Source organism: Suricata suricatta, chromosome 4, assembly GCF_006229205.1.
Source record: "Suricata suricatta isolate VVHF042 chromosome 4, meerkat_22Aug2017_6uvM2_HiC, whole genome shotgun sequence".
Taxonomy (NCBI): domain Eukaryota; kingdom Metazoa; phylum Chordata; class Mammalia; order Carnivora; family Herpestidae; genus Suricata; species Suricata suricatta.
Window position 1 is genome coordinate 77,821,165 of NC_043703.1, and position 26,448 is coordinate 77,847,612.

The 26,448-nt window shown below is 35.4% G+C and overlaps 1 protein-coding gene across 2 annotated transcripts in view; it reads left to right on the forward strand.

The window, feature by feature from the left end:
• PSPC1 (paraspeckle component 1) overlaps window positions 1-26,448 on the forward strand; it is a 75,244-nt gene that overhangs the window by 37,957 nt on the left and 10,839 nt on the right. The window contains exons 6-7 of one of the 2 annotated variants that reach the window (XM_029937016.1): window positions 10,344-10,449; window positions 13,842-13,862. In XM_029937016.1, the coding sequence (XP_029792876.1) occupies window positions 10,344-10,449; window positions 13,842-13,862 (127 nt within the window). The remainder of the gene's footprint in view (window positions 1-10,343; window positions 10,450-13,841; window positions 13,863-26,448) is intronic. The other variant, XM_029937017.1, reaches the window with a different exon arrangement.

Consider the following 26,448-nt stretch of genomic DNA (forward strand, 5'->3'; position numbering starts at 1 on the left):
GTAGCCACCTTCATTAATTACCTAAGCTAAATCTTCGAGATAACTTGATGGCAGCTTCTACATCTCTGCTAGCTTCATAACATTTTTTCCTGTAGCTTCTTCACCTTTTCAACCTGCATAGAATTAAATAGCATTAGGGCCTTGTTCTGGATTAAGTCTTCTCTTACCTTGTGGTTGGTTTGATCTTCTGTGCCGAGTACTTAAAGTCCTCCATTCCTGCAACAAGGGTGTTTTGTTTTCTTATCATTTGTATGTTCACTGGAGTAGCACTTGTTTGCTTCTTTATTTCTTTAAAAGATTCAGAGACAGCATGAGTGAGGGAGGAGCAGAGAGAGAGGTGGAGAGCGAATACCAGGCTGGCTCCACACTGTCAGTGCAGAGCCCAGTGTGGGGCGTGAACCCACAAAGCCATGTGTCCTGAGCCAAAAGCGAGTCAGACACTCAACCAACTGAGCCACCACAGTGCCTGTGGAGTAGGACTTCTGATTTATTTCCTTGAAGAACTTTGCATTCACAACTAATTGTTTCATGCAAGTAGCCTAGCTTTTGGCCTATTTTGGCTTTCACCATGCCTTCCTCATTAAGCTTAATCATTTTTTTCTAACTTTTGATCTAAAGTAAGAGACCTGAAACTCTTCCTTTCAATTGAATACTTAATCATTGCAGGACTAGGCATTAGCCTAATATCAGTATTGTGTGTCTCAAGGAATAGGGAGGCCCAAGGAGAAAGAGATGAGAGGGGGAGAGAAGGGGGAGTGGCTCGTTGATGGAGCAGTTAGATGATGCAGTGTTTATTGATCACGTTTGCTATCTGGATGTGGGTGTGGTTTGTGGTGCCTCAGAAAAATTACAGTAGGAAGCAGCATCAAAGATCATCACACATCACCCTTACAAATATAATAATGAAATATTTGATAATTACCTACCAAAATATGACAGACACAAAGTGAGCAAGTACTTTTGGAACAATGACACCAATAGACTGCACAGTTGCCACAAACGTCAGTTTGTTTTAAAAAAATGTGCATACATACACACACACACAGACACACACACACACACACACGCCTCATATAAAATACCATATGTGCAGTAAAGCAAAGCCCAATAAAATGCAGTAGACCTTTAAAAAATAATTCATAGGAGCCACAATGAAGGTGCTCCTAAATGGCCAAACTTGGAAAAATTTCAATAATAAAATAAAATCTGATAGTATTAGATTTTATTTTTTCTCATAGAAATTTTTTTAAATGTTTTATTTATTTTTGAGAAAGTGCAAGCAGATGAGGAGATGAGCGGGGACAGCGGATCTGAAGTGGTCTCTGCACTGAGCAGTGAGCTTGATGTGGGGCTTGTACTCAAAAACTGTGAGATGATGACTTGAGCTGAAGTCAGACGCTCAACAAACTGAGTCACCCAGGAGCCTTGATAGTATTAAATTTTAAACTGCTTAATAAAGTAGATATACAGAAGCTTACGCTGATAAAAGTAAATAATTGAATGAATAAATAAATGGAAGAGAATGGACAACTCTTCCTTATAGTAGAACACCAGTTATTCAGTGTGGAAGGAATGGGAGAGAAAATCACCGTTGAGCAGTGTAGTAATAACTGTTAAAGATAGGATTTACTAATGAGTGTTTTTAAATTTTTGCCCAAACTTGAGAAACACAATTTACATACCCATTTGTATTAAGTACAAATTGAAAAATAGTTAATTTAAGGTGGAGAAGCAACAAGCGTTAAGGTTCATGTCACCTGTAATGAGACATTGACACCAGGTACTCCTTGATATGATATACTCAGAAGGATACATTGTCATTTTTTATTTTTTTTTTGTTCGTTTTTTGTTTTTTACCAAACATTTATAACATTTCCATGAGGAAATACAACATGAACCCAGCTTGAAGGACCTTGTACAAAGTAACCAGGTGTTTTGAAGTTTCAAATTCACCTTGAGGCTGGTGGGGAAGAAAGTGTGCTGAGTGCTCAGTCCGAAGATCCTGGCCTGTGCACATGGTAGACACCTGGCTGCCAGGCTGGCAGGGCAGTGCAGCAAGTGCTGCACACCTGACTGTGTCAGCAGGGAGGTGGGCTTTTGCCTCAGCTGGGAATGGGACCCCCTGAGGACCTTCTTCCCCAGGTGTCCAGTCCAGGTTCTGGCAGTCAGTGACAGATCAGGGCTCCCATGGCTCAAGTGCCCCCAGCAACGCCATTCCTGCGTTCCTGGAAGTTTCTACAAACCAAGCTTTGTATTATGTGTCCTGGGCATTGCACTGTCATATCATGATGGAGCTAGGAGTGTGGTTAGCAGTGGGAGGGGAAGGTGTGTAAGTTGATGAAGTGGAAGTTGAAAGAAGAGCAGGAGAGAAGGGAAAAAAGTAGACAGAGCCACAGAACACATCCTGAAGTTGCAGGAGACGCTCGTGACTTCACATGAAGAGGCAGTAGCTTTTCCTACAGCTCAAGAAAAGTTTTACATGAAAATACATGCAGGAGACGGAGGAGCAGAGGACTTGACCACTCTGACATCACCTGCACACTAGCAGAGTCTGACTTTTTATCCAGGAGCTCACCTCTTCAGCATGTGGGGTGGGGAGGAACCCTAGAGCACAGAAGCACCCAGGCATCCTCTTGGCAGTTGATAAGCAAACAGATTTGCGGGCTCCCAGTGCTTACAACCCAGCACTACATGGGTTCAGCAGTTGCTTTTGCAGAGGCAGCAGATTACTGGGGCACAGGCAGCTTCAAGGCAGTTCATGAGCACCTGTGGGACTGCTCAGCCCCACGTCATTTTGGACCTGTGATGCTGGCCTATAGTCCTAGTCCACAGCTCAGCACTTTCAGCATTTCCTGAAGTGTAGCGCGTGTCTCCACCACAGTTCTAGCCCTGTGCTGTGCCTGCCACCCTCAGACCATACAGATAGCCCCCAGCCCTGTGGTGCCCTATACTTACAAAAGCAGGTGATTGTGGTAGCTACCAGATTGGCTTCTCTGACTTCTTCCTCCCTGTGCCCCAAGCATCCAGCATTTGGACTTCTTACCTCCCTGTTGCTTTTGCAGGTGTAACCAGCAAGAAACGCTTCCTGCTGCACCTGCATATGCAACCGACAGAAAAATTAGACTTTGTGCTTACTAGCTACCCAGCATAGCCAGAACCCTCCTCTCCACGCCCTCCTCACCCTGCCCCAGTCCTAGGCCCCAGACAGTGAAACCTACATGCAACTGGAAGAGAAAAAAAATGCCAAGTTCATAAAATACCAGGAAAGGCTGAGAGTAAAGTAAACTAAAGACAAATAATAATTAAATGCAATGTAATGGATTCTAAATAGAATCCTAGAACAGAAGAAGGACATTAATAGGGAAACTGATGAAATTTGAATAAAATCTGTAGTTTAATTGTAATAAACTAATGTGAATTTCTGTTTTTAATGGTTTTACTGTGTGTTAAAATGTCAGGGGATGCTGCATGAGAGGTAGACATTCTGTACTGTTTTTGCAACTTTTTGTTAAGTTCTTTTTTTTTAAATAGTTTATTGTCAAATTGTTTTCCATGTAACACGCAGTGCTCCTCCCCACAAGTGTCCTCCATGACCATCACTCCTCCTCCCCTCCCCCTCCACCTTCAGCCCTTGGTTCATTTTCAGTATTCAATAGTCTCATAATTTGCGTCCTCTCTCCCCAACTCTTTTTCGCCCTTTCCCTCCCCATGGTCTTCTGTTAGGTTTCTCCTGTTCTCCTGTTAGACCTATGAGTGCAAACATATGATATCTGTCCTTCTCCACCTGACTTATTTCGCTTAGCATGACACCCTCAAGGTCCATCCACTCTGCTACAAATGGCCAGATTTCATTCTTTCTTATTGTCATGTAATACTCCATTGTATATATAAACCATGTCTTATGATCCATTCATCAGGCGATGGACATTTAGGCCCTTTCCATGTTTTGGCTATTGTAGAAAGTACCGCTATGAACATTGGAGTGCATGTGCTCCTATGCATCAGCACTTCTGTAACCCTTAGGTAAATCTCTAGCAGTGCTATTGCTGGGTCATAGGGGAGTTCTATTGATAGTTTTTTGAGGAACCTCCACACTGTTTTCCAAAGAGGCTGCACCAGTTTACATTCCCACCAACAGTGTAGGAGGGTGCCCGTCTCTCCACACCCTCGCCAACATCTATAGTCTCTTGATGTGTTCATTTTAGCCACTCTGACCGGTGTGAGGTGGTATCTCAGTGTGGTTTTGACTTGTGTTTCCCTGATGATGAGTGCTGCTGAGCATCGTTTCATGTGTCTGTTGGCCATCTGGATGTCCTCTTTGGAGAAGTGTCTGTTCATGTCTTCTGCCCATTTCTTTACTGATTTTTTGTTTTTTGGGTGTGGAGTTTGGTGAGTTCCTTGTAGATTTTGGCAACTAGCCCTTTATCTGATAAGTCATTTGCAACTATCTTTTCCCATTCTGTCGTTTGCCTATTAGTTTTCTTGATTGTTTCCTTTGCAGTGCAGAAGCTTTTTATCTTGATGAGGTCCCAATAGTTCATTTTTGTTCTTGATTCCCTTGCCTTTGGGGGTGTGTGAGTAGGAAATTGCTGTGGTTGAGGTCGAGGAGGCTGTTTTCTACTTTCTCCTCTAGGGTTTTGATGGTTTCCTGTCTCACATTCAGGTCCTTCATCCATTTTCGAGTTTATTTTTGTGTATGGTGTAAGAAAGTGGTCTAGTTTCATTCTTCTGCATGTTGCTGTCCAGTTCTCCCAGCACCACCTGTTAAAGAGGCTGTCTTGGGGCGCCTGGGTGGCTTAGTTGGTTAGGCACCCAACTTCAGCTCAGGTCATAATCCAGTGGTTTGTGGATTCAGGTCCCGCATCGGGCTCTGTGCTGACAGCTAAGAGCCTGGAGCTTGCATCAGATTCTGTGTCTCTCCCTCTCTCTCCCCCCCCCCCCAAGCTCATGCTCTGTATTTCTCTGATTCTCAATAATAAGTAAACATTTAAAAAACATTAAAAAAAAAAAGAGGCTGTCTTTTTTCCACTGGATACTCTTTCCTGCTTTGTCAAAGATGAATTGGCCATACATTTGTGGGCCCAGTTCTGGGTTCTCTATTCTGTTCCATTGCTCTATGTGTCTATTTCTGTGCCAATATCATACTGTCTTGATGATGACAGCTTTTTAAATTAGAAATAAGTATTTTTAAAAAGTACTGTAGGTGTTAGGGATACACTGGGGAATAAAAGAAGTAAGTAAAGTTTTACGTCTTTGGAATTCATAGTAGTATAGGAGGGAGGCTGATAGTTGGAATTGTCAGATTATTAAAGTGAAGTGCACAGAAAGTAAGGAGTACTTAGTAATTTTTTTTTAATTTTTTAAAATGTTTTAATTATTTTTGATACAGAGAGAGAGCATGAGAGGGGGAAGGGCAGAGAGAGAAGGAGACACAGAACCAGAAGCAGGCTCCAGGCTCTGAGCTAGCTGTCAGCACAGAGCCTGATGCAGGGCTCGAACGCACAAACGTGAGATTTGACCTAAGCCGAAGTCGGACGCTTAACGGACTGAGCCACCCAGGCGCCCCAGTAGTTTTTAAAAGGATACCTGTTTGCACATTAGGTGAAATATTGGTTGCTTGATGTGATGTGATGCTTGTTCTGTGTTTGTGGTAATTTGTGATTGAATGTTTTTTCATTAATCTTTTAGAAAGTTTATCATTTTAGTAATCTGTACCCATTGTAGGTTTAAAATCCACATCCTGGAGATCAAGAGTTGCATGTTCTTTTGACTTTGCCAGCCAGGTGCCCCTTATTAATCTTATGTAAAATATATGAGTATATCAGATTCAATTTGAAATTCAGATAGTTGTGTACTGTCAGCAAAAGTAATTCAACAGGTGATAATCTGATGGGTAGTTTTTATACTTAGCTATACTGTAGGAGAAGCAGGCAGTGATAAATCTGTTAACAATCTTATTACCCTATGCCAACTAGGAAGACTTTTTTAAATGTTTTGACTAGGAAGTTTCTTTGGAAATAAACTATAAGAATCTTAATTTAAGAAATGTGAACAGAGGTGGGTGCCTGGGTAGCTCAGTCCAACTCTTGGTTTTGGCTCAGGTCAAGATCCCAGGGTTCAGAATGTGGCTCCATGCAGGGTGGGGCATGCTTGAGGTATTTTCTCTCCCTCCCCCTCTCCCTCACTACCTTCATCCACCCTCCCAACCCCCGCCCATGTGCTTTCAAAATAATTCTTAAAAAAAGGAAATGTGAACAACTTGTCTGAAAATTGAGTAGTTTTGCAGCATATATAAAGGAAAGGGGGAAAATTTGTGTTGGAACTTATACTAATAATTGTTAAAAAATCCTATTCTTTCACGATAAAGCAAATAATATAGCACTTAAACTACAGAAGTACATCTGATTGAGTTACTGCCAGATAAGACAGCTTTAATTGTTAGTAAGCCAGATAATTTGGATTCTGCTTTTTTGTTTCACATTAGCTAGAAGGTTGACAAAATGGTCTATGAAAGTATATTTTGAGAGAAATTAAATAATTTATTCAGAGTATACAATTTTCTCATTTCCTTTTAGTGCAACAAATAAATTAAGTTTCTTATGGATCATGTAATTCTTCAGAGACTGGCAGTGAAGAAGAAAGACTAGGACAAGGGTTGTTGAGTTTATTCAAACTGTGACTTGATTACTTAGTAGTTCATTTATTCATTTATTTCTTCATTCCTTCTCTTACCACCCTTCTGCTCACTCTTCTATCCATCTGCCTATTTCCCTTTTTTTATGTCATTTCGACACAAAGATCTTACTCAGTACTTCAGTAAATGTGGAGGGAACGTGCTACACAGGAACAAAGTAGTAGCAGGACATTTTTATCCATTATTTATATCATTGCTTAGTTTCTAGATCCTCTATTTTTCAAAGGTCAACAAAAATATATGAAAATAGTGGGTTCTAATTAAATTGTGAAATTCAGGTGTTATCAGTTTGCAATTAAATAACATGTTAAAATTTGTCACTTTTTTTTTAACTTATTAGTTCCATTTGTAAATGTAGCCTAGGAACTTATCCTTCACCTGAAAAGACATTAAATATACATATAATATACTCATTAAAGGATGTTGGGGAATAGAAAAAATTAAAAGGGTCATGTGTACAATAGGGAATATTTCTGAATATTGTCTGTGTGTTCAGATTTGAAATAGTGTAGGGGCGCCTGGGTGGCTCAGTCAGTTGGGCTTCCGGCTTCGGCTCAGGTCAGATCTCACATTCGTGGGTTCGAGCCCCGTGTCATGCTCTGTGCTGACAGCTAGCTCAGAGCCTGGAGCCTGCTTCCGGTTCTGTGTCTCCTTCTCTCTCTGCCCCTCCCCCTCTCATGCTCTGTCTCTCTGTATTAAAAATAAATAAAACATTAAAAAAAAATAGTGTACCATCAGAACTTATTTCATAATTAAATAGAACTTCTTGAATTTATAGACAAAGGAATAGAAAAATTAACCATTGAAAGGGATTTTACCTTAGTTTTCTAACTGATTTATAAATATGTTTTCACATTTTATCATAAAAAAGTTGCTTTAATAATGAGAAGTATATTAACATGTTTTTTTTTAAATACTGTATTTGGTCTTAATTTTAAATGTTACAGCAGAGGTGCTTAGGTGGCTCACTCATTTAAGCACCCGATTTCCCCTTAGGTCATGATCTTGTGGTTTGTGAGTTCGAGACCTGCATCAGGCTCTGTTCTGACCACTCAGAGACTGGAGCCTGCTTCAGATTCTGTGTCTCCATCTCTCTCTCTCTGCCCCTCCCCTGCTTGTACTCAGTCTCTTTCTATCTCTCAAAAAAAAGTTAAACAAAATCAAAACTCAGTGATACATTTCATGTATGAAATAAAATAGTTAATAGTCCTGTTCTCTAGATTATTCCCACTCTGACAAACTTTTTATACCCTCTTCTGTTCTCATACAAATAATTTTTAAAAGCAGTAATAGGAATGCTATTTTTTTTACTTGTTTTTCTCCTGACAGCTCTACTTTAGACATTCTTTTGTGTCAGCAAATGCAAATCTCCCTTTGTAACAGTTGTTTTGTGTTCTTTGCCATCAATGGGCCATATTTGTTTTTTGTTTATAATTGATTGTGTCTTCAACCTTTTGCTTTTAATGCCACAGTATATGTCTGTGTGTACATACATCCTTGCACGTTTGTGCATATATTTTTTAGTTTACTGGAAACAGACTTGCATCTTTAAAAATCTGTCACATGTTATAAATTATCCCTGAACAAGGTCTTTATTGCAATTCTGAAGACGAAAGACCTTTGAAAAACAAACTATCATTTTGTGGCAGCATCTGATAGGAGCCTATTTGATGACAAAACCTGACCTGTATTTATGTTTGTGGTCATATCAGACCTTTACTATTTTCACCACAGTGAGTGTTCATATTACGCAGAATTACCAGTGTGGTTGATTATTGGGTCCTGTCCCAGATCCTGCTAGTGACATAATAACAATGTATGAACCTTTTTTGAAATCAGGAAAACTAAATTTCAAAGCATATGTATATAGTATTAGAATTTTTGAATAGGAAATTAAAAAAATTTTTTTTACTTTAATTTATTTTTGAGAGACAGAGCGTACGTAGCGGTGGGGCAGAGGGAGACACAGGATCTGAAGCAGGCTCCAGGTTCTGAGCTGTCAACACAGAGCCCAGTGTGGGGCTCAAACTCATGAACCATGAGATCATGACCTCAGCCAAAGTCAGATGCTTAACTGACTAAACCACTCAAGCACCCCATTGAATAGGAAATTTTTACCTGTACCTGTGTATATTTTCAGTTATGTGAATGAATATGAATGTTTTTTCTTTATTGTAAGATTTATGAGTGTGTTAATGTCCAAGAAGTAGATTAACCATTTTACTTCAATACTCAATTTACAATGGAAATGTATATTAGAGACTTAGACAAAAATCTCAAAATAGTCTGGACTTTGCTTAACATTTCTTAAGAATGTTGTCTTGTTACTTGCCTGTGATCTGACACAAATTCCTCTCTCAGTGGTTTTTCTGCTGTCTGTGGCAAATATTTCTTTTAGTTTATGGACTTGTGTTTAGAGGAAACATACAGCAGACAATAGAGTATATTGAAATTTGATTGTTAAACTTAGTGTAGTAAGATACTTACATGAGCAATGTAGAAAATACAACTTAATCAGAGGAGATCAGTATTACATAGTCTTCACTATTTAAGTTATTTTTTAGTTTTTGGGTAGAGGCGTATAAACTTGAATTTGCATTGAGATAAAAGCCAATATAATGTGAATCTGTTCAGTAGTATTTTGTAGGTTTTTTTCTTGTAATACGTGATTACTGATTTGGTAGTAATTCTGCACTCATATGTAGTTTAATATTTTTTTCTCTCACGTGCTTAAAATATACCTCTAGGGCTGTGATTGGCAAACCTTTTCTTGGAAAAAGGCTAAGGGCTAAATGGTAAATATTTTAGGCTTTGCAAGTCATATCATCTCTGCCTCAACTACTCAGCACTGTTCTGACCCAGTGGTAGAAATAGACATTAAACAAATGATTGTTGGGGTGCCTGGGTGGCTCAGTCGGTTGAGCGTCCAACTTCGGCTCAGGTCATGATCCATGGTTTGTGGGTTTGAGCCCTGTGTCGGGCTCTGTGCTGAACACTTGCTCAGAGCCTGGAGCCTGCCTAGGATTCTGTGTCTCTTTCTCTCTGTGCCTCTCCCCCATTCATGCTCTGCCTCTCTGTCCCTCAAAAATAAATATATATTAAAAAAAAAAAAAAGATTGTCTTTTAAAACTTGACTTAAAAAAACTGATGGTAGCCTGACATCTGTTTCTGTGTTTTCCCCAGGGGGTTGATAAAATGGAGAGAGGGTTTGTTAAGGATTCCTTAAATTAATAATAGATTTTTTGACTAGTCAGTGTAGTTCTTTGCAGTGGCTTATATTGGGATTGGTTCTGAGTGCCTTTAAGAACTCTTCCTATGTCAGCAATATATATTTTCCCACCCTTTTCTCTTTGTATAGTAATTGAGTACATGTTTGAGCTTTTGATTTCTTTACTGTAAGCACATAACTCTTTTAGTTACATATTATTACTCTGTTTTTTTTAATTTAACCTAGGTATTTTATATCTTTGAGTTATTTGATTAATTAATAAAGACTTAGAGCAAACTAGAAGAAGGAAGGTACATCTAGTATATCGGCCATTATTCACAAATTTTGCATAAGTTAGTTGTATAAGTGATTTTGTTTTACTTGAAATAAAATTCCTGGTAATGGCTTACCTGTTGCAATTTTTATTTAAAAATCTTTCAGACATGAGGAAGAGCATCGTCGCCGGGAGGAAGAAATGATCCGACACAGAGAACAGGAGGAACTAAGGCGACAGCAAGAGGGCTTCAAGCCAAACTATATGGAGAATGTAAGTAAAGTACTAGTTAACTAAAATTATCTTACATTGTTGGGTGGACAGTGTATATTTAATTCTTTGGATATTGGTTTATATGTTATTTAATCTTTCTGTATTTCTCATGTTTGTTTATGATAAACTAATAATTTTCTTAACTTCTTACAGGTAATAACTTAAAAGTAGTTTCTGAAGATACTATTAAAGTTTTATGAAAAGGATGTTAAAATTTAGGTTTTTTTAAAATATCTGCTACTAAATTAGAACTTTTGATAAATCTATAATCTCTATTGATTTCATCATATACTGATATTAAAAATTCTTTATATTAGAAGATTTTAGATATATACAAATGTAGAATAATAGTACATTCAAATGTACAGTAGTGTGGGCTTATTAACCAGTGATGACAGTTAATCACCACACAGTGTTTTTTTCATCTTTATACCCACTTTCCTGAATTATTATTATTTTTTAAATGTTTGTTTATTTTGAGAAAGGGGAAAAGTATGTGTGGGAGCAGGGGAGGGACAGAGAGAGAATCTGAAGCAGGCTCTGCACTGTCAGCATGGGGCCTGATGTGGGACTCATTCTCATGAACCATGAGAATCATGACCTGAGCCAAAATGAAGAGCCAGACACTTAACCATCTGAGCTACACAGGTACCCCAGGACGCTTTTTAAAAATATCTTTATTGGGGTGCTTGGGTGGCTGGCTCAGTTGGTTAAGCGTCCAACTTCACCTCAGGCTCATGAATTCAAGTCCTGCATTGGGCTCTGTGCTGACACTTCAGAGCCTGGAGCCTGCTTCGGATTCTGTGTCTCCCTCTCTCTCTGCCCCTCCCACACTCATGCTTTGTCTTTCTCTGTCTCTCAAAAATAAAAACATTTAAAAAATCAATAAAAATATCTTTATTATATGTTAAAACTTGTCACTTTAATAATAAAAGCCCAAAATTTCCCAGGTTTTATAAAGGTTTTTTATTAAAAAACTGGTTAATTTTGTTTTACAATTGGTTTCTTCAAATTGGCTGATAAATCCAATGGTTTTAGTCTGTAGGTTTTCTCTTTCCCCTTTAAATTTTTTCAAATTTTTTGAATAAATAGATCCTTGTTGTATAGAGAATTTTACTTCCTAGAGTTTGTTGGATTTATTCTTGCAGTGATGTTTAACAAATTTCTTTATTCCTGAATTTCTTATAAACAGATCGAAAGATTTGGTCCGACTCAGGTTTTTGTTTTGGATAGGCAAAAACGGTAGGGCAGACACGAATACTTCAAATATGTTTAAATCCACATGTTCTTAATATTAACTAATGAAGAGTCTTATTCTTCACCTTAGATAAACGCCATTTTAACAGTCATTATTCTGAAAACTATTTCCTAGTGTTTTTTCCTCTAACTGTTCAAAAGCCACAGTTCCTTTTTATTAAGTCATGACTCTTTTTGCTGACCTTCTCTGTCGCCATTCTTCTGTCCCTAGAAAAATTTTTAACTTTTTTCATTAAAAAGAATACACACACACACACACACACACACACACATACACACACAAATACAAATACATCCTAACTCGTGTAAAAAATTTTTATCTTAGCTTGCATCAAGTAAATATCCTTTGACTAAAATTTATGTGGCATTTAAATTCAGTTAGAAAAGTTTCTTATTATTTATACATCATACTGAAGGTTTAATATCTAAATTCCATTACCAAATTAGTTGAGATTTTTATGCATTATAAATTTTCTTTTGAGTAATTTCTAGCTTTATTTTGCAATTATCTTTTTCCTTCTTGGATTCATAGTGTTTGCTTATGATATATCTTATAATGTGGCCTTTGGTCTTTTGGTTGTTACATGAGAACATAAATCGGTTGGACTTATCAATGTGAGGATATTTTATGATGTCATGAGAGTCTCTGGAATTAAAATTTTGCAGGCCCATATTTTGGATACTAGTGATTATATGTTTTTATTTTCAAATATTATCAATATGTAAACCACATATGATACATTTCTTAGGGAAACTAATTGGTAACATTGAGGAGTAGGAAATTCTTCCTTGTCCTTTTATATACCTGAACATTTCTTTTTGTAATGTGCGTGCTTATAGTTAAAGTTATCTTAACATTTTTCTGGCATAAACTTTAAATTCTTAGAAAACGTGTATTTATAATGACATCATATACATAATTCATTTAGGATACTTTAGGAGGTAATAAGTATAATGCAGTCTGTTAAGCTTTAAGTTAGCTATATCACAACCTTCTATTGCAGACTTTTTTCTTCTTTGAAATTATTTCACAATTTTCAAAATGCTTGTCAGTTTTTAATATATGTTCAGTGGCATTTAACATAGGTATTATTAGTGAAGGGCAGATTTTAATTTTACTTACGTATTCAAAAATTATTTGGAAAGGTTGCTACAATTTAAAATTGGAATATGAAAATTCTTGAAAACATGTTATGTTTAAAATTCATTTTAATGGTCGATAAAATTTTACAAGTATCCAATGATCTTTGAGAAGAAACGAATTACATATTTAAAATACGATGGGTTTATTGGCATTTCAAAAATAGATTATTGTTTCACAAGATTATGCTGTTAGAAAATGTAGATGATCTATTTTAGCATTAAGATTATCTTTGTTTTCAAGTAGTTACTTAAAGCATATATATTGCATATTTGGAGCATTATGAGATTAATTTGGCTAGAGTAGAAGTCAGCATACTATAGCTTAGGACCACTGCTGAGTTTCATACCACTCTACCACAGAGCTAAGAATGGTGTTTACATTTTAAGGAGTTGGTGGGTAAGAAAAATAAAAGAATGTTAGAAAGTATTTGTGACTTACAAAACCTGGGATACTCTTTGGCCCTTTACAGAAAAAGTTAGCTTGGGCTGGAGAGTTGGTGCTGGATTTTTTTTGTTTTGTTTTGTTTTTTTTGTTTTTGGCTTGTTTTATGTTTCTGTTTTTAATTAATATTCTTCTTAGGGTATAGTATTACTAGATTCTTAATTTTTTGAAGAGAAACTGTATTTAATATAGTATGTAACAATGGAATTAAATATTTTGGGGAAAATATAGTTATCGGATTTTTGGATTTTTTTGAGATTAGAAATTATAGATAGATAACAAGTTTTTCATCATTTTGGTATCAGTTTTATTTGGTTCCTAGCTTCATAATGCTTGTTAATATAAGCTAATCAGACACTACAATGTTAACAAAAGCTCTATATTGGTCTTGACGACTCTATGTTAATAGAAAAAATATTGAATTGTATCAGTTATTCATTTACTTTGAAAACTGTCTTTGGGAAAAGTTGTTAAATTTAATGTTCGTTTTTGTTTTTAAAAGCTTTGAAATTAGGCCCTCTTATGTGCTTTCTCTTTTTTCACTATTCAGTTTAAAGGGAGGAATCAAATGGTAAGTGTTCAGCTTGCCCAAGTAGTAAGAGTAAAGTATAATGTAGATGTACTTGATTTAAGATGCCACCACTAATCTCTTTCTAATCCTGTTAGAAATATTCCAACACAAATAATAATATGGGTTTTGAAGTATAAAATCTGATTTCCGTATTTTGTGTCTTGAATAATAATTTGTTTAATGTAATATAAAACAGGGAAAACACACAGTCGTGTATGGTCATGTTTTTCTTTGTTAGCTTCAACTTTATCATAATTTTATGACACGAACATATTTTTAAGGGTTTCAACGATATGTCACAACTTCATCTACTAGTAGTTGCCATTTTTATTTCATACCTTGTTTCTTAGAAGAAGTCAAGCTCTTTGATAATAGCTTTGGTAATTAGAAATTAAACCTGTTAATTTTCATTCCTGTAGCATTATGTATTTTTGACTACCATAACAATGTATATATTTTTGTGCTGTGCCTTAAGTACATTTAGGTTCTTTTTTATCATAGTGTATTTGAACCATTTTCTAAGTAGTACTTACTAGGTTGAAATTTTCTGCTTACAACAGTTTTATAGCATTTGGACACAACACAAGAAGTAACTCAGTTAACAGTAAAAATGTATGAGATTGTCTGTTATGATTGTCTTAAGATTGTTTTTATGTTAGGGTATGCCACTTACTATAGATTAAGTCATTTATTTATTTATTTATTTTGTTTTAAATTTTTTTGAGAGAGAGAATATGTGAGAAAGTATGGATGAAGAGTGGGGCAGAGAGAGAGACAAAGGAGGCAAAACTGGCTCTTTGCGACAGCAGAACCTTGAGATCTGGAACTCAAGAACCTTGAGATCATGACCTGAGCTGAAGTCAGTTGCTTAACTGACTGAGCCACCCAGGTGCCCCTAGATTGAGTAGTTTAAACCTTTAAATACTACAGCGTACCAGTCTTTTTTTGTGTATTCAGTTTGTATTGGAGTAAAGTGGAGATTTTAGTTAGAATATATTTTAATGCAGTTTCCTAGAGTAAACTTTGTTTTCTTGAGAAAATGATAATATTATAACATGTACATGCTATTGTGGCTTTGGGAGTTGTATCAAGTAGTTATCAACCACTTTGTTTAGGTAAATTGGGGCAGTGTTTGATTTAAAACTTTAGATGTTTTTTGTTTTTTATTAGAGTTTCTTTTTTGGTGTGGTAAATATTAATACTTGGTTTTTAGTGATTAAAAGAATAGCCCTTCAGCTTTTTGAAGACATGCTGAAGAATATTGATGAATTTTTGTTTTTGTTTGAGTAGGTGGGAATAGCCTTGTATATTTAAACATATGTGATAATAAACCTGCAAATAAATGTACATTACATGCTAAGGCATTAATTTCATCCAGAAATGTGTCTGTTAGAATTGTTCCATTGTAGCTACCCGGTGTATTATGTAGTGATGCCAAGAGCATTAAAGAGATGTAGCCAGAGGCTAAAGGTATAATGCCTCTTCCATGGTATTGTTTTTCAAATAGTACATAATAAACACTCAGTGAACTTTTTTAAAAATGTAGGTGGGGCGCCTGGGTGGCTCAGTCTGTTAAGCATCTGGCTTCGGCTCAGGTCATGATCTCATGGTTCCGTGAGTTTGAGCCCCATGTCGGTCTCTGTGCTGACGGCTAGCTTGGAGCCCGGAGCCTGCTTCAGATTCTATGTCTCCCTCTCTCTGGCCCTCCACTGCTCACGCTGTCTCTGTCTCTCAAAAAAAAAAAAAAAAAAATTTAAAATGTAGGTTTTTATCTTGGGTCTTCAGCCTACAGATTGAATCATTTTATGATTATAGTACAAACTGATGCATTCTCCATTGATCACAGTTTTTGCTAAATTCTGTAGTTTTCAACCTTTGCAGCACATCTGTGGAACTTAAAAAAGAAAAATGCCTGCATTTCAATCCACTATATGTTTCTGATACAGTGGCTCTGGGCTGGATCCATTGTGTCTGCATCTGAAGAAGCTCTTCAAGCTCACTAATTGTCATTAGCAAAAATAGACCTTTGGCCATATGTTGAAATGGTTAAAATAAGAATAGTAATAGTTGAATTTTTTATGAGACCTGGGGAGTTTGAGAGGAGGGCTCAAAATCAAACAGCATGGGGAATAGGATTCTTACACTTAACAGTGTAAGTAGCACAACATTCTACATGAAAAATCTGTGGAATTTTAGTGTGACAACTTTTAGTTGAGCTTTCAGCCACATATATGGACAGTACCTATAGGTATTGTCTCAAGTCATATATTAACTTTTAGTTTTTTAAGTATTTCATCTAGACTGGGACTTGACAGACCCGGGTAAGCCTGGCCACATCTGAACATTGTCAGTTGTGTTTATGCTTTGCTTATAGCTGCTTTGTCCAAAAATGATAGAGTTGACTAGTTGTGACACACTGGATGAGACTAGATCAACAGAGTTGTATATCAGGCCTGCAAAGCCTGAAATATATACTTTTCTGGCCCTTTTCCATAAAAGTTTCCCAACTTATGGTCTGGGTCCCATCTGAGAGTTGGGAGGAAACTATAAAAAGTGACTCATGTTAACCAAACTCAAAGAGTTTGTTAATTAAAAGTAAATTTATTTATTGTTTTTTTTCCAGTGTGTTTAGAAGGCTCCTTGAACAGAGCGCCTCCTAGCCTAGAATCAAAGTCCCTGAAGAATCCAAATCAGTGACCTTAAGGTTTATTGGTAGTCATGGTTATAAATCAGATCAAAGTTATTAGAGGAGTTGTTTGGTAAAGCATCACTGCCCCACAACTGATATCTTGAAGAGTTTTCAGATCTTTTCTCAGTAGAAACATAATGCGTTGTTCTTTCAGATGTTACCTTCTCTTGATCAGCATTGCTAAATTTGGCCTATTTAATTAGCCAGTTCTTTATGTCAGTCTTTTTTCCTGCTTGAGTGGGTGTTGTTTCTCTTAACTGATTTAATTACAACCCAGCTTTCTCTGATGTGCCATGTACAAAACTCAAAACAGAAACTCTAGCCAGTAATAAAATTTCATTAATAGGTGCTGGCAGAGAGAACTGGTGCTAATCATTAATGACTAATGAGTAGGTACAAAGCATTCTCTGAAGTGATTTGTGAATTTTTGAGAGTAGACGTTGCCATTTTGTTGTTTTCATTTGGCTATTACTCCTCTTTCTGGAAATTATTTAGCCCTAACAAGTGATTTGATTATATTGCAGCAGCATATTATTTTTTGGAAGTCTAAACACCTGAAGCATTCAAACAAAGGACATATTTCACAAGGGATTTTTGTAGCATTTTCACTATTCTATGGAAATAACTAAAGAATTAATTACTGTAGAACTTGGTATCAGATTTAGGTGTGACCTCCGGGGCAGCTCAGTTCCAGTGGTTTGGACATAATGATGATGGTCAAAATTAAACATAGCATTTAGATTGCAGTAGTCTCCATATAATGTTCTAGTTGCGACCAGTTTTTTATTGTTAATGTTTTTATTTACTTACTAAAATTCTTAATGTGTTTCTTACAGTGAGACAACTTTTCTGAATATTTGGGATGGCACATAATTGGAACTAGAGTTAGATTTTGTAGTCCAGTGAAAGCAAAAATCAATATATGTTTGTGTTTGTTATGTTTACATACACTTTGGAAGTGATCGTTAGGATTTTGACGATTGGGGGGAATTTGGGTTGAAGATATGTATCAATTTAAACAGCTGTTGAAATCTTTGATCACTTCCCAAAACCATTTTTTAACAGTTTTAGTAATATCTAACTGTTTGTAGAGGAAAACCTCAAGAACTTTCAACCAAACTGGGACAACTGAATATAGGTACTATTTACTTTTTTCTTTTTTCTTTTTTTTTTCCAGCAGGCATAAAATGAGCGGTCTCATGCAAACCAGGATGCATGGTTATCCTAATCATATGTTATGATTACAAATAATGTTTTTTCTTCTTCTGTTTTTGTCATTCATATTTAAGTTTTCCAAATGATTCCAAAGGGAAATGCTTACTGATTCTCCCTTAAACTCTATACATATACTAGAGGATACTTTATTGTCCGCCATTATTTCTATGTCATATTAGATGACTGGTGTCTTTTTTTTTCCTTAATCTTCCTTTAGAGTTTCAGAGAGGCTTATAATCCGGAAAATTTTCTCTATCTCTTTTCTCCTAGAGAATGTCTGCATACACTCAGTGCATGCATTACCTCCTTTCACTACTCCTCTCAGCTCTATCATTTTTTTTTAATGTTTTTATTTATTTTTGATACAGAGAGAGACAGAGCATGAGAGGGGGAGGGGCAGAGAGAGAAGGAGACACAAAACTGGAAGCAGGCTCTAGGCTCTGAACTAGCTGTCAGCACAGAACCTGACGTGGGGCTCAAACCCACGAATGTGAGATCTGACCTGAGCCGAAGTCGGAGGTTTAACCGACTGAGCCACCCAGGTGCCCCAGCTCTATCATTTTTAATATGAATGTTTTTTAGTACTTACCACATTGCATTCTAATTATTTTCTGACTTTGTTGTCCACTAATTGATCTCATTGAATTTTTTGAGTTTGAGAGTGTTGTATTTGTCATATTTTGGTTACGTAGATGTAAACAGAATTAAATAGTTGTTTGGTATCTTAATTTTCAGATATCAGTGCAGCTCAGTCATATGGTTTTCAGTGTTCTTTATGGGTCACCATACTTTGGTATTTATTGAATACTAATGTCTCAGATGTTAAACATCTGTAGTTTTGAAACAATTGGTATTAAGACTGACTATGGATGTATTTTTGTAGACTTAATAATGGAATCCCATAATGAGTAAATTTTTAAAAAACATTCAAATAACGATTTTTGATGTTTAGTTTTCAGTACACCTCACTATTTAATATTCAGTCTCATTTGAATATCCCATCAGAGTATTAGACTTACAGAAAGATTTAGATGTTTCTGTTTAACATGTAAGAAAATGTGTTCACTGTTTTTACTGTGTTCAGAGTGCTGAGTACCATATAGGATACAACAGACAATCAAGCTTAGGGTCATGACTTTGAGTATTTTTTTATTAAAAAAATTTTTTTAATGTTTTACTTATTTTTGAGAGAGAGAGAGAGAGCATGAGCGAGGGAGAGGACAGAGACAGAGAGGGAGACACAATCTGAAACAGGCTCCAGGCTCTGAGCTGTCAGCACAGAGGCCTATGTGGGGCTTGAACTCAAGAACTGTGAGATCATGACCTGAGCCGAAGTCGGACATTCAACCAACAGAGCCACCCAGGCGCCCCACGTCTTTGAGTGTCTTCATAGAAGACTTTTAGAGTATTGTAGGTGCAAAGTATCTGTATAGAATATACAGAGATAAATCTAAAAAGTTTTGAGTGTCTAGGAGCACCTGGGTGGCTTCAGTTGGTTAAGTATCTAACTTTTGATTTCGGTTCAAGTCATGATCTCATGGTTTGTGGATTCAAGCCCCATGTCGGGCTCCATATTGACCACGCAGAGTCTACTTTGGATTCTCTTCCTCTCTTCTCTCTCTGCCCTTCTCCTCTGTGTCTCTGAGTGTGCGTGAGCGCTTGCTCTGTCTCTCAGATAAATATTAAAACAATGTTTTGAGAGTTTAGAAAAGATTGCAAAGGGAGTATCAGGAGTGCATTTAGTAGCATCAGCACTGTTGTGGAACTTATTTGGGGTGTATTTTTTAAAATATTCTTTTAAAATTTATTATTCAGCGAGTGAGCAGGAGTGGGGAAGCGGGTGGGATGGGAAGACAGAGGTTCCGAATTGGGCTCTGTGCTGATAGCGTGTTCGATGTAGGACTTGAACCCATGAACTATGAGATCATGACCTGAGCCAAAGTCAGATGTTCAACCAGCTGAGCCACCTAGGTGTCCCTTGGGTGTTTTGTGTTTTTATTCTTTTTAAACTGATATGATTGGTTTATTGTTTCACTGTGTTGTAGGTATACCTCATGTCTTTTCATTTGACATGGTAAGTTATTTGAATCTTAGTTGGTTCAGAATGGTAAGATCTTTTGGCTTAATGTTTACCTTTCTTGTGGGGTAGGAGAAAAGAAAAGTCAAGATTGATAAATAGAGGTGTTCAACTAAAGTAAACACTTTTTGAGATGTCAAGTATGTATAATTAAAAATAGTAAGAATTTTTACATATTAAATAATTTGAATTAAAAAGATTCTATGAAGACAAAAATTTAACATGTTATTCTGCTTTGTGACTTCTTAATGGAATGCTTAGAACCCCCTTTAAGTTCTACAAGATGATTTAAAAAAATTTTTTTTAGGTAAGTCTCAATCTGGTCTTCTTTGTATTGAGGAAATGAAGCTCTGTGGTATCCTCTGAAATATCAGAGTTTTATACCAAATCAGACTAAATAAATGTGAATATCTGTGTGTGGTTATTACCTCACTGTTAGTGAGAGGGAACTTGGGTTTATAGCATTCTCTGCTGATGAAATGCATTTATTTCTGTTTAAAATTTCAAGTAGTTGAAAAGAATACGGGTAAGTTTGCCTGTACTTTGTCTTATGATAGCCTGCACTGTATTGTACACCATGTTTCAAAACCTTTATTTTCTGGTTGTAAACTTACCATGTTTCTCACAAGGTAACTTCTTCATTTGGCCTATTACGTACGGGTTTTTCTAAATTCTGCTTTTAAACAAGTGATATGCTTATTATAGTAGTTTCTCTTATAAATCTGTATTTTAAATATCTGAATTTTACTTAGTTACCAGTTAAATATTTAAGAGATTACTATAATTGAACCTGTTGCTTTGCTTTATCTACTTAAGAAAACTGTATGTTAAAATTTTACAGCTTGTGGTATACTACTAAGATACTTTGTTTAATACCTATTATCACAAAACGATTCCCCAGGAAATACATACTTAATACTTTATACATTGCAACACTTGTGCTTTGTTTTTTGCTCCTTCCACGGCTTTTTTCTGGTTAAGAGGTTATGAGTGAAGAAATGTAAACCAATTGCCAGTTTTGTGTGAGCTTTGATAGGATATTACTAAAAATACGGTGTGTTGGAGCTGACACCATCATGGATGACTTCAAGATAAAATAACTAAATTTGAAGAATAGATATTCCTCATCAATTTCCGTTTTTAAAACCCTCTCTTTAGAGTTTGCTATGACAATTGAAAACAGATGATGAGAATGATAATTCTGAAAGTATCCCTTAGATATGATTAAAAATTCTCTGCTGAATATAAATTTGTTTAAATATAAATTTATTCTCTTCTGTCTTTTGATATATGGTGAGTTACATGTAATTATATTTAATGAATCTTCAGTTAGAAAATCACTCTATTTATTTAAAAGCAGTGATTAAGTTTTGAATATGACAGTGACACCTGAATAATCTTTTAAGGTACCTGAACCAGGCTTTAAAAATACATGGACTGAATATAGATTCAGAAGTATGTCTTGAGGTTAATGAATGCAATGAGCTAAGAGTAAGTCCTCCCTTTTGTATTTGTTGTTTCATTTTATTCCTGATTTGAAATTTAACAGGTAACAAATTTTTATTATTTCTTGACTAAAATTTGCAGTATAAATTTATATATGTGATTGATTATTCAAAAAGAAACATTAAATTTTTAAAATCTTTTAATTTTATTAGTTTTGAAATATTTATTTAGAGAGAGAACGAGTAGGGGAGACAGGCAGAAGGAGAGAGAGAATTCCCAAGCAGGCTCTGTGCTTCAGTACCGAGCCTGATGCACGGCTTGATCCTTTGAACTGTGAGATCACAACCTGAGCTGAAATCAAGAGTTGGATGTTTAACCGACTCAGTTACCCCAGCGCCCCAAAGAGACTATTTTTTAGAGTTTTAAATTCATTGCAGAATTGAGCCAAAGTTAGAAATTTCCCATGTACCTCCTTTCTGCAACTTCCATACAGACTCCTTCACTATCAAATAGACACATCCTCATCACCCAAAGACCATAGGGTTTATTCTTGATGTTGAACATTCTGTGGCCTTTGGCAAATATGACATGTACTCATTGTTGACAGTACCCAGAGTAGTGTCACCACCTAAAAAATCCTGTCTTCTGCCTATTCATTCCTCGATCCTACTAGATTTCTGGGCAACCACTGATTTTGTTACTGCTTTTATAGTTTTGCCTTTTCCAAAATGTCATGTAGTTGGAATTGTAATAGACTTTCCATGTTGGCTTTTTGGTAATGAGCATTTTCGGTTACTCTGTTTTCCCATGGCTTGATAGCTCGTTTATTTTCAGTGCTAAGTAATGTTTCATTGTCTGGATGCACCACAGTTTGTTGATCCATTCACCTACTAAGGACATCTTGGTTGCTTCCAAGTTTTTGCACTTATGAATAAATTTAGTTGCTATTAACTTCCATGTGCAGGTTTTTGTGTGGTCATAAGTTTTCATCTTTGTGTAAATATGAAGGAGTATGGTTGCTGGATTATATGTATATAAAAGTATTTTAGTTGTGTAAGAAACTGTTAAATTGTCTTCTAAAGTAAATATGCCATTTATAATCCCGATCAGCAATAAACCAGAATTTCTACTTTTCTACATCCTTGTCAGTGCTTTGTGTTGTCAGTATTTAGTATTTGGGCCAGTCTAATTGATGTGGTGTCTCATTGTTGTCTTAATTTGCAATTCCCTAATGATACATGGTATAAAATTTCATTTTAACAATTGCATAACTGAAGAACATTTCTCCAGTGTTCATGGGTGCAGATATCATGGAATACATGTATTCAAATTGAGGGTAAAAAAGATCACCATAAGTTGTATTTATTAAAAGACTGTCTTATGTTACTTAAAAACATCCCCCCTTCCTTATCTAGTAGTAAGTAGTGAGTATGGAAAATTATTATTTTTAATTATTTGAAGTAGAAACTTTAAGTCTTCTAAGCATTCTTTGTTGGTTATGTTGGAAAGTTTGCATGCTTTTACTTATATCAGTGGAAACATGCCTTATTTCTCTTTTTAGTTTAAAATTATTTTTATTAACAGTATTATAACACTTTTTAAATGAGTGAATAATTTCTTGGCAAAGAGGCCTAGTGGTTATTTTTGTAATCTTTTCCCTTTATACCTATTTTCTTAATATTTCATGTAATTGATTTTTGTTCGTTTTTATTTCCAAATATGTTTTGTTTGTTACATAGTATTTCAGATACTAATGGTTTCTGTTTATTTCTCCCTAAAAGTTTGACTGGCTATCTAATAATCATACTATTCTTTTATGTAACTTCTCCAATGAAGGAAGAGATAGATTTCCAAGTCCTAAATATAATTTATATTTAGGAATGTTGAATGATAAAATGATTGGATCTTGTTACTTCCCAAAACTTATAATTTTCTCTAGAATTATATATCATTTTGTAGATTTAAATGTTCTGTATCAGTATTTTTACATCAAGAATTTTAGCATTTTCTTTATTAAGATATTGAGCCTAAGTGCTACATGGTGATCCCTTGTCAGTCCCTAGAAGTTTCTTCAGAAATGTACATGAAAGATCTTTACAGATTAAAGAATAATGATCTTTGTCATTCTAAGAAGGAGTTGGAATAATGAGTGTTAGATGAATACATTTTATCAGCTCGAAGTGTTGTTTCAGTTGATACTTTGTTGGACATACGTTGCTCACTGTTTTCTAAACCTTTGGCATATATTATAATTTATTTTAGCCTTATTTTTGTACTGTGTGACCTTTATTAAATTTGGTTATCTAAAAAAAGTAAACTACAGTATCTTTAAATTTCATAGATTGATATCTTTGAGTTTTAAGTACTAAAGGAAAATATCCTATTTTACATAAAATAATGTTTAGTTTATTGTGCTTCGTAAATTTTCATGAACAAATAAATACTAGCTGGAACTTAGAAGCAGTGGTTCGTAAACTTTTTGGTTCTGATATCTTTTTACACTAGTAAAAATTATTGAAGACCCCTAAGAGCTTTTGTTTAGGTTATGTCAGTTTTTACCATATTAGAAATTAAGAGAGAAACTTGAAAGAAAGTGGATTGTAGTGGGAACACTTGCCTTATATTACATTTTTGCAGATCTCTTTGAAGTTCCATTTTAATGTAGTGGAAAGAGTGGTATTGTTTTACTGTTTTATACATTTATTTAATGTTTGGCCTTAGAGGAAATGGCTGGCTTCCCATATTTGCTTTTGCATTCCATCTGTTGCAAAATGCTCTTTTGGTTAAAGTGCATGAAGAAAATATGGCTTCACTTAGATAAATTAGTAAATGGAGATGAGTATATTTTAACCTTTACAGATCATTGTGGATATTTGGTTTTATATTATAGTAAAACTTGGCTATATTCCTTGTGTTATAGTCCATTGGGCTCCCTTGACCTTCGAATGGATCTTTTACCCATGCATGCTTTTGTAATGTCATATACCAAACATTAGAAAAATACTAATCTATCAAGTTATGCAAATCTTCCAAATTTTAATGTATTTTATTATACAAAATTAAAAACCAGTCACATTTTTAAAATATCAGTCACTTATCAGAAAATGCCTACCAGACTGTCCTAAAGTATAGCACTCCTGTGACAGTTTTTATAAGCCAAAATGGCATATAAAGGAAGAAGCAGTTACCATTAATATTTATATGAAAAATGGTTTGAAGGTTTTCAGACCCAAAAGATAATCTCTTAGGCTTCTCTGATACCTTAGGACACATCTTACTAACTCATGCACAGAATAAATCACGCTAATGCATGGATGTTCACAGATAGAGGTCAAAGCTAGGGCAGCTTGGTGCTGAGATGCGGAGTCTAGTTCTTAGGGAAGGAGCTTGGTTGTGCCAGTCTTGCTCCTCTATGTCTGTGCTGCCTCTGAAGTTGTTTGCTGCAAAACACACTGAACTTTAGTTTCATCTTTTGCCTTTCTCCATAAAAGTGAAAAATCTGTGGATGCTGTTTGGCTAACAAAAACACTACAAAAGTAGGTCTTTCATAAAAGCTAAGTGGCATAATGCACACTTTCAAAAAGCGAGGAATACCTGTACCCAAGTCAGTAATGGTAGTTTGTCAGATGACATCTTATTTAGTTTGTAGCCCACTTATGAGAATGGTTTTTTTTTGAAGAACCACCCTGTTTCAGAATGCAAGCAGATATGCTTTATGTATGTATCCTGTTTTGTTGCATAGATTGTTAAGGCATGCAGCAATTTAATAATAATTTTAATTGCTTCATCCAGGTATTCATAGTTTAAAATGTAAAACTGGAGTTTGTATTGAAGAGTACAGAGTTACTAGTAAATTGAATGTAAGTGCCCCAATTTGTGCTAAAATCTCAACATTTTTGCCTGTCCTTGGCTTTTGCATTATCCACACAATAGTTGCAAAGACCAATTAGATCATAGTCTTATAGCCATGTTCTAGTGTTAATTTATTATTATTACTTTTTATTATTTACTTTTATTTTTAAATATATATCCAAGTTAGCATATATGTTCTAGTGTTAGGTAAGATATGAAAAAGTCTTGCGGACTCAGTACTCCCATTAACCACACTTTGAAAACCTCTGGTTTAATGGAATGCTCCTTTGATATGTGGTTCTGGAAATCAGTTATATTTTACTTACTTTTTTGGTCTCCTTTGAATTCAAGCATAGTTCAGCGACAGGCTCAGGAATACAGACATATGCTGCTTTTAATGAAAATGCACAACTTCTTGTGAACATAGAATAAATAAATAAAAACCTTGCCTTTCGTTAGTCGTTTTGGAATCCTTGAAAAAAATGAAGGTGCTTTGTGAAGGCAAAAACTTTATGAACTCTGTTTTGGCAGAATTTCATAGGTCAGTTCAAGCTTGAGTAAGTTATTTAAGAGTGCTGTGCCTCACTTTCATGATCTCTTAAAATCGGATGACAGTAGAGCTCTTTTATAGGATGGCTATGAAGAGTAATTGAGTTAATTAAACCAAATTTTTATTGTGGCTTTATTATCTTATTGCAGTGCAGTCTTTCAGAATTTAGTTTACATATGAGTTGTTTCTTGTTATACTGGCTTAATTTTTGGTAAAGTGATAAAGCATTAAAATCTCTATTCCAAAAATGTCATATATATTATGCACTAGTTCTAATTTCGAATATTAGAATTCATAGAAGTGAGGGTGTTGTATATTCTTTTTTGGATGGGTACATAGTTATAATGGATTTCAAGTGTTTCCCATTACTGATATTTGGTAAATCAAGTTATATTGAGAAGTACTGTCTTAATTTTCATTGCTTAACCTATCCTTACCTGTAATATGACTCCTGCATTTTACTAGAAATAAGTAGCAGTGGGTTTTTAGAAAATAACAGTAACCCTATTGGAAGCTGAAAAGTTCTTTTACTCCTGAAATAGTTAAAAAATAATCTGTCATCTAATTATACCATCTCGTTTTCTTAATCTTATGTATGACGGTGTATAAAATAGTACGTTTCTTTAAGGAAATGTCAACAGTACTAAGTAGGAGCATATATTTAATGAAAAATGCTATAATATATATTGGTGTTTTAGCATAGTGATAGGCTACATTAGCATAAATTATTGTAAGACATTCTGATTATCTGATTCTT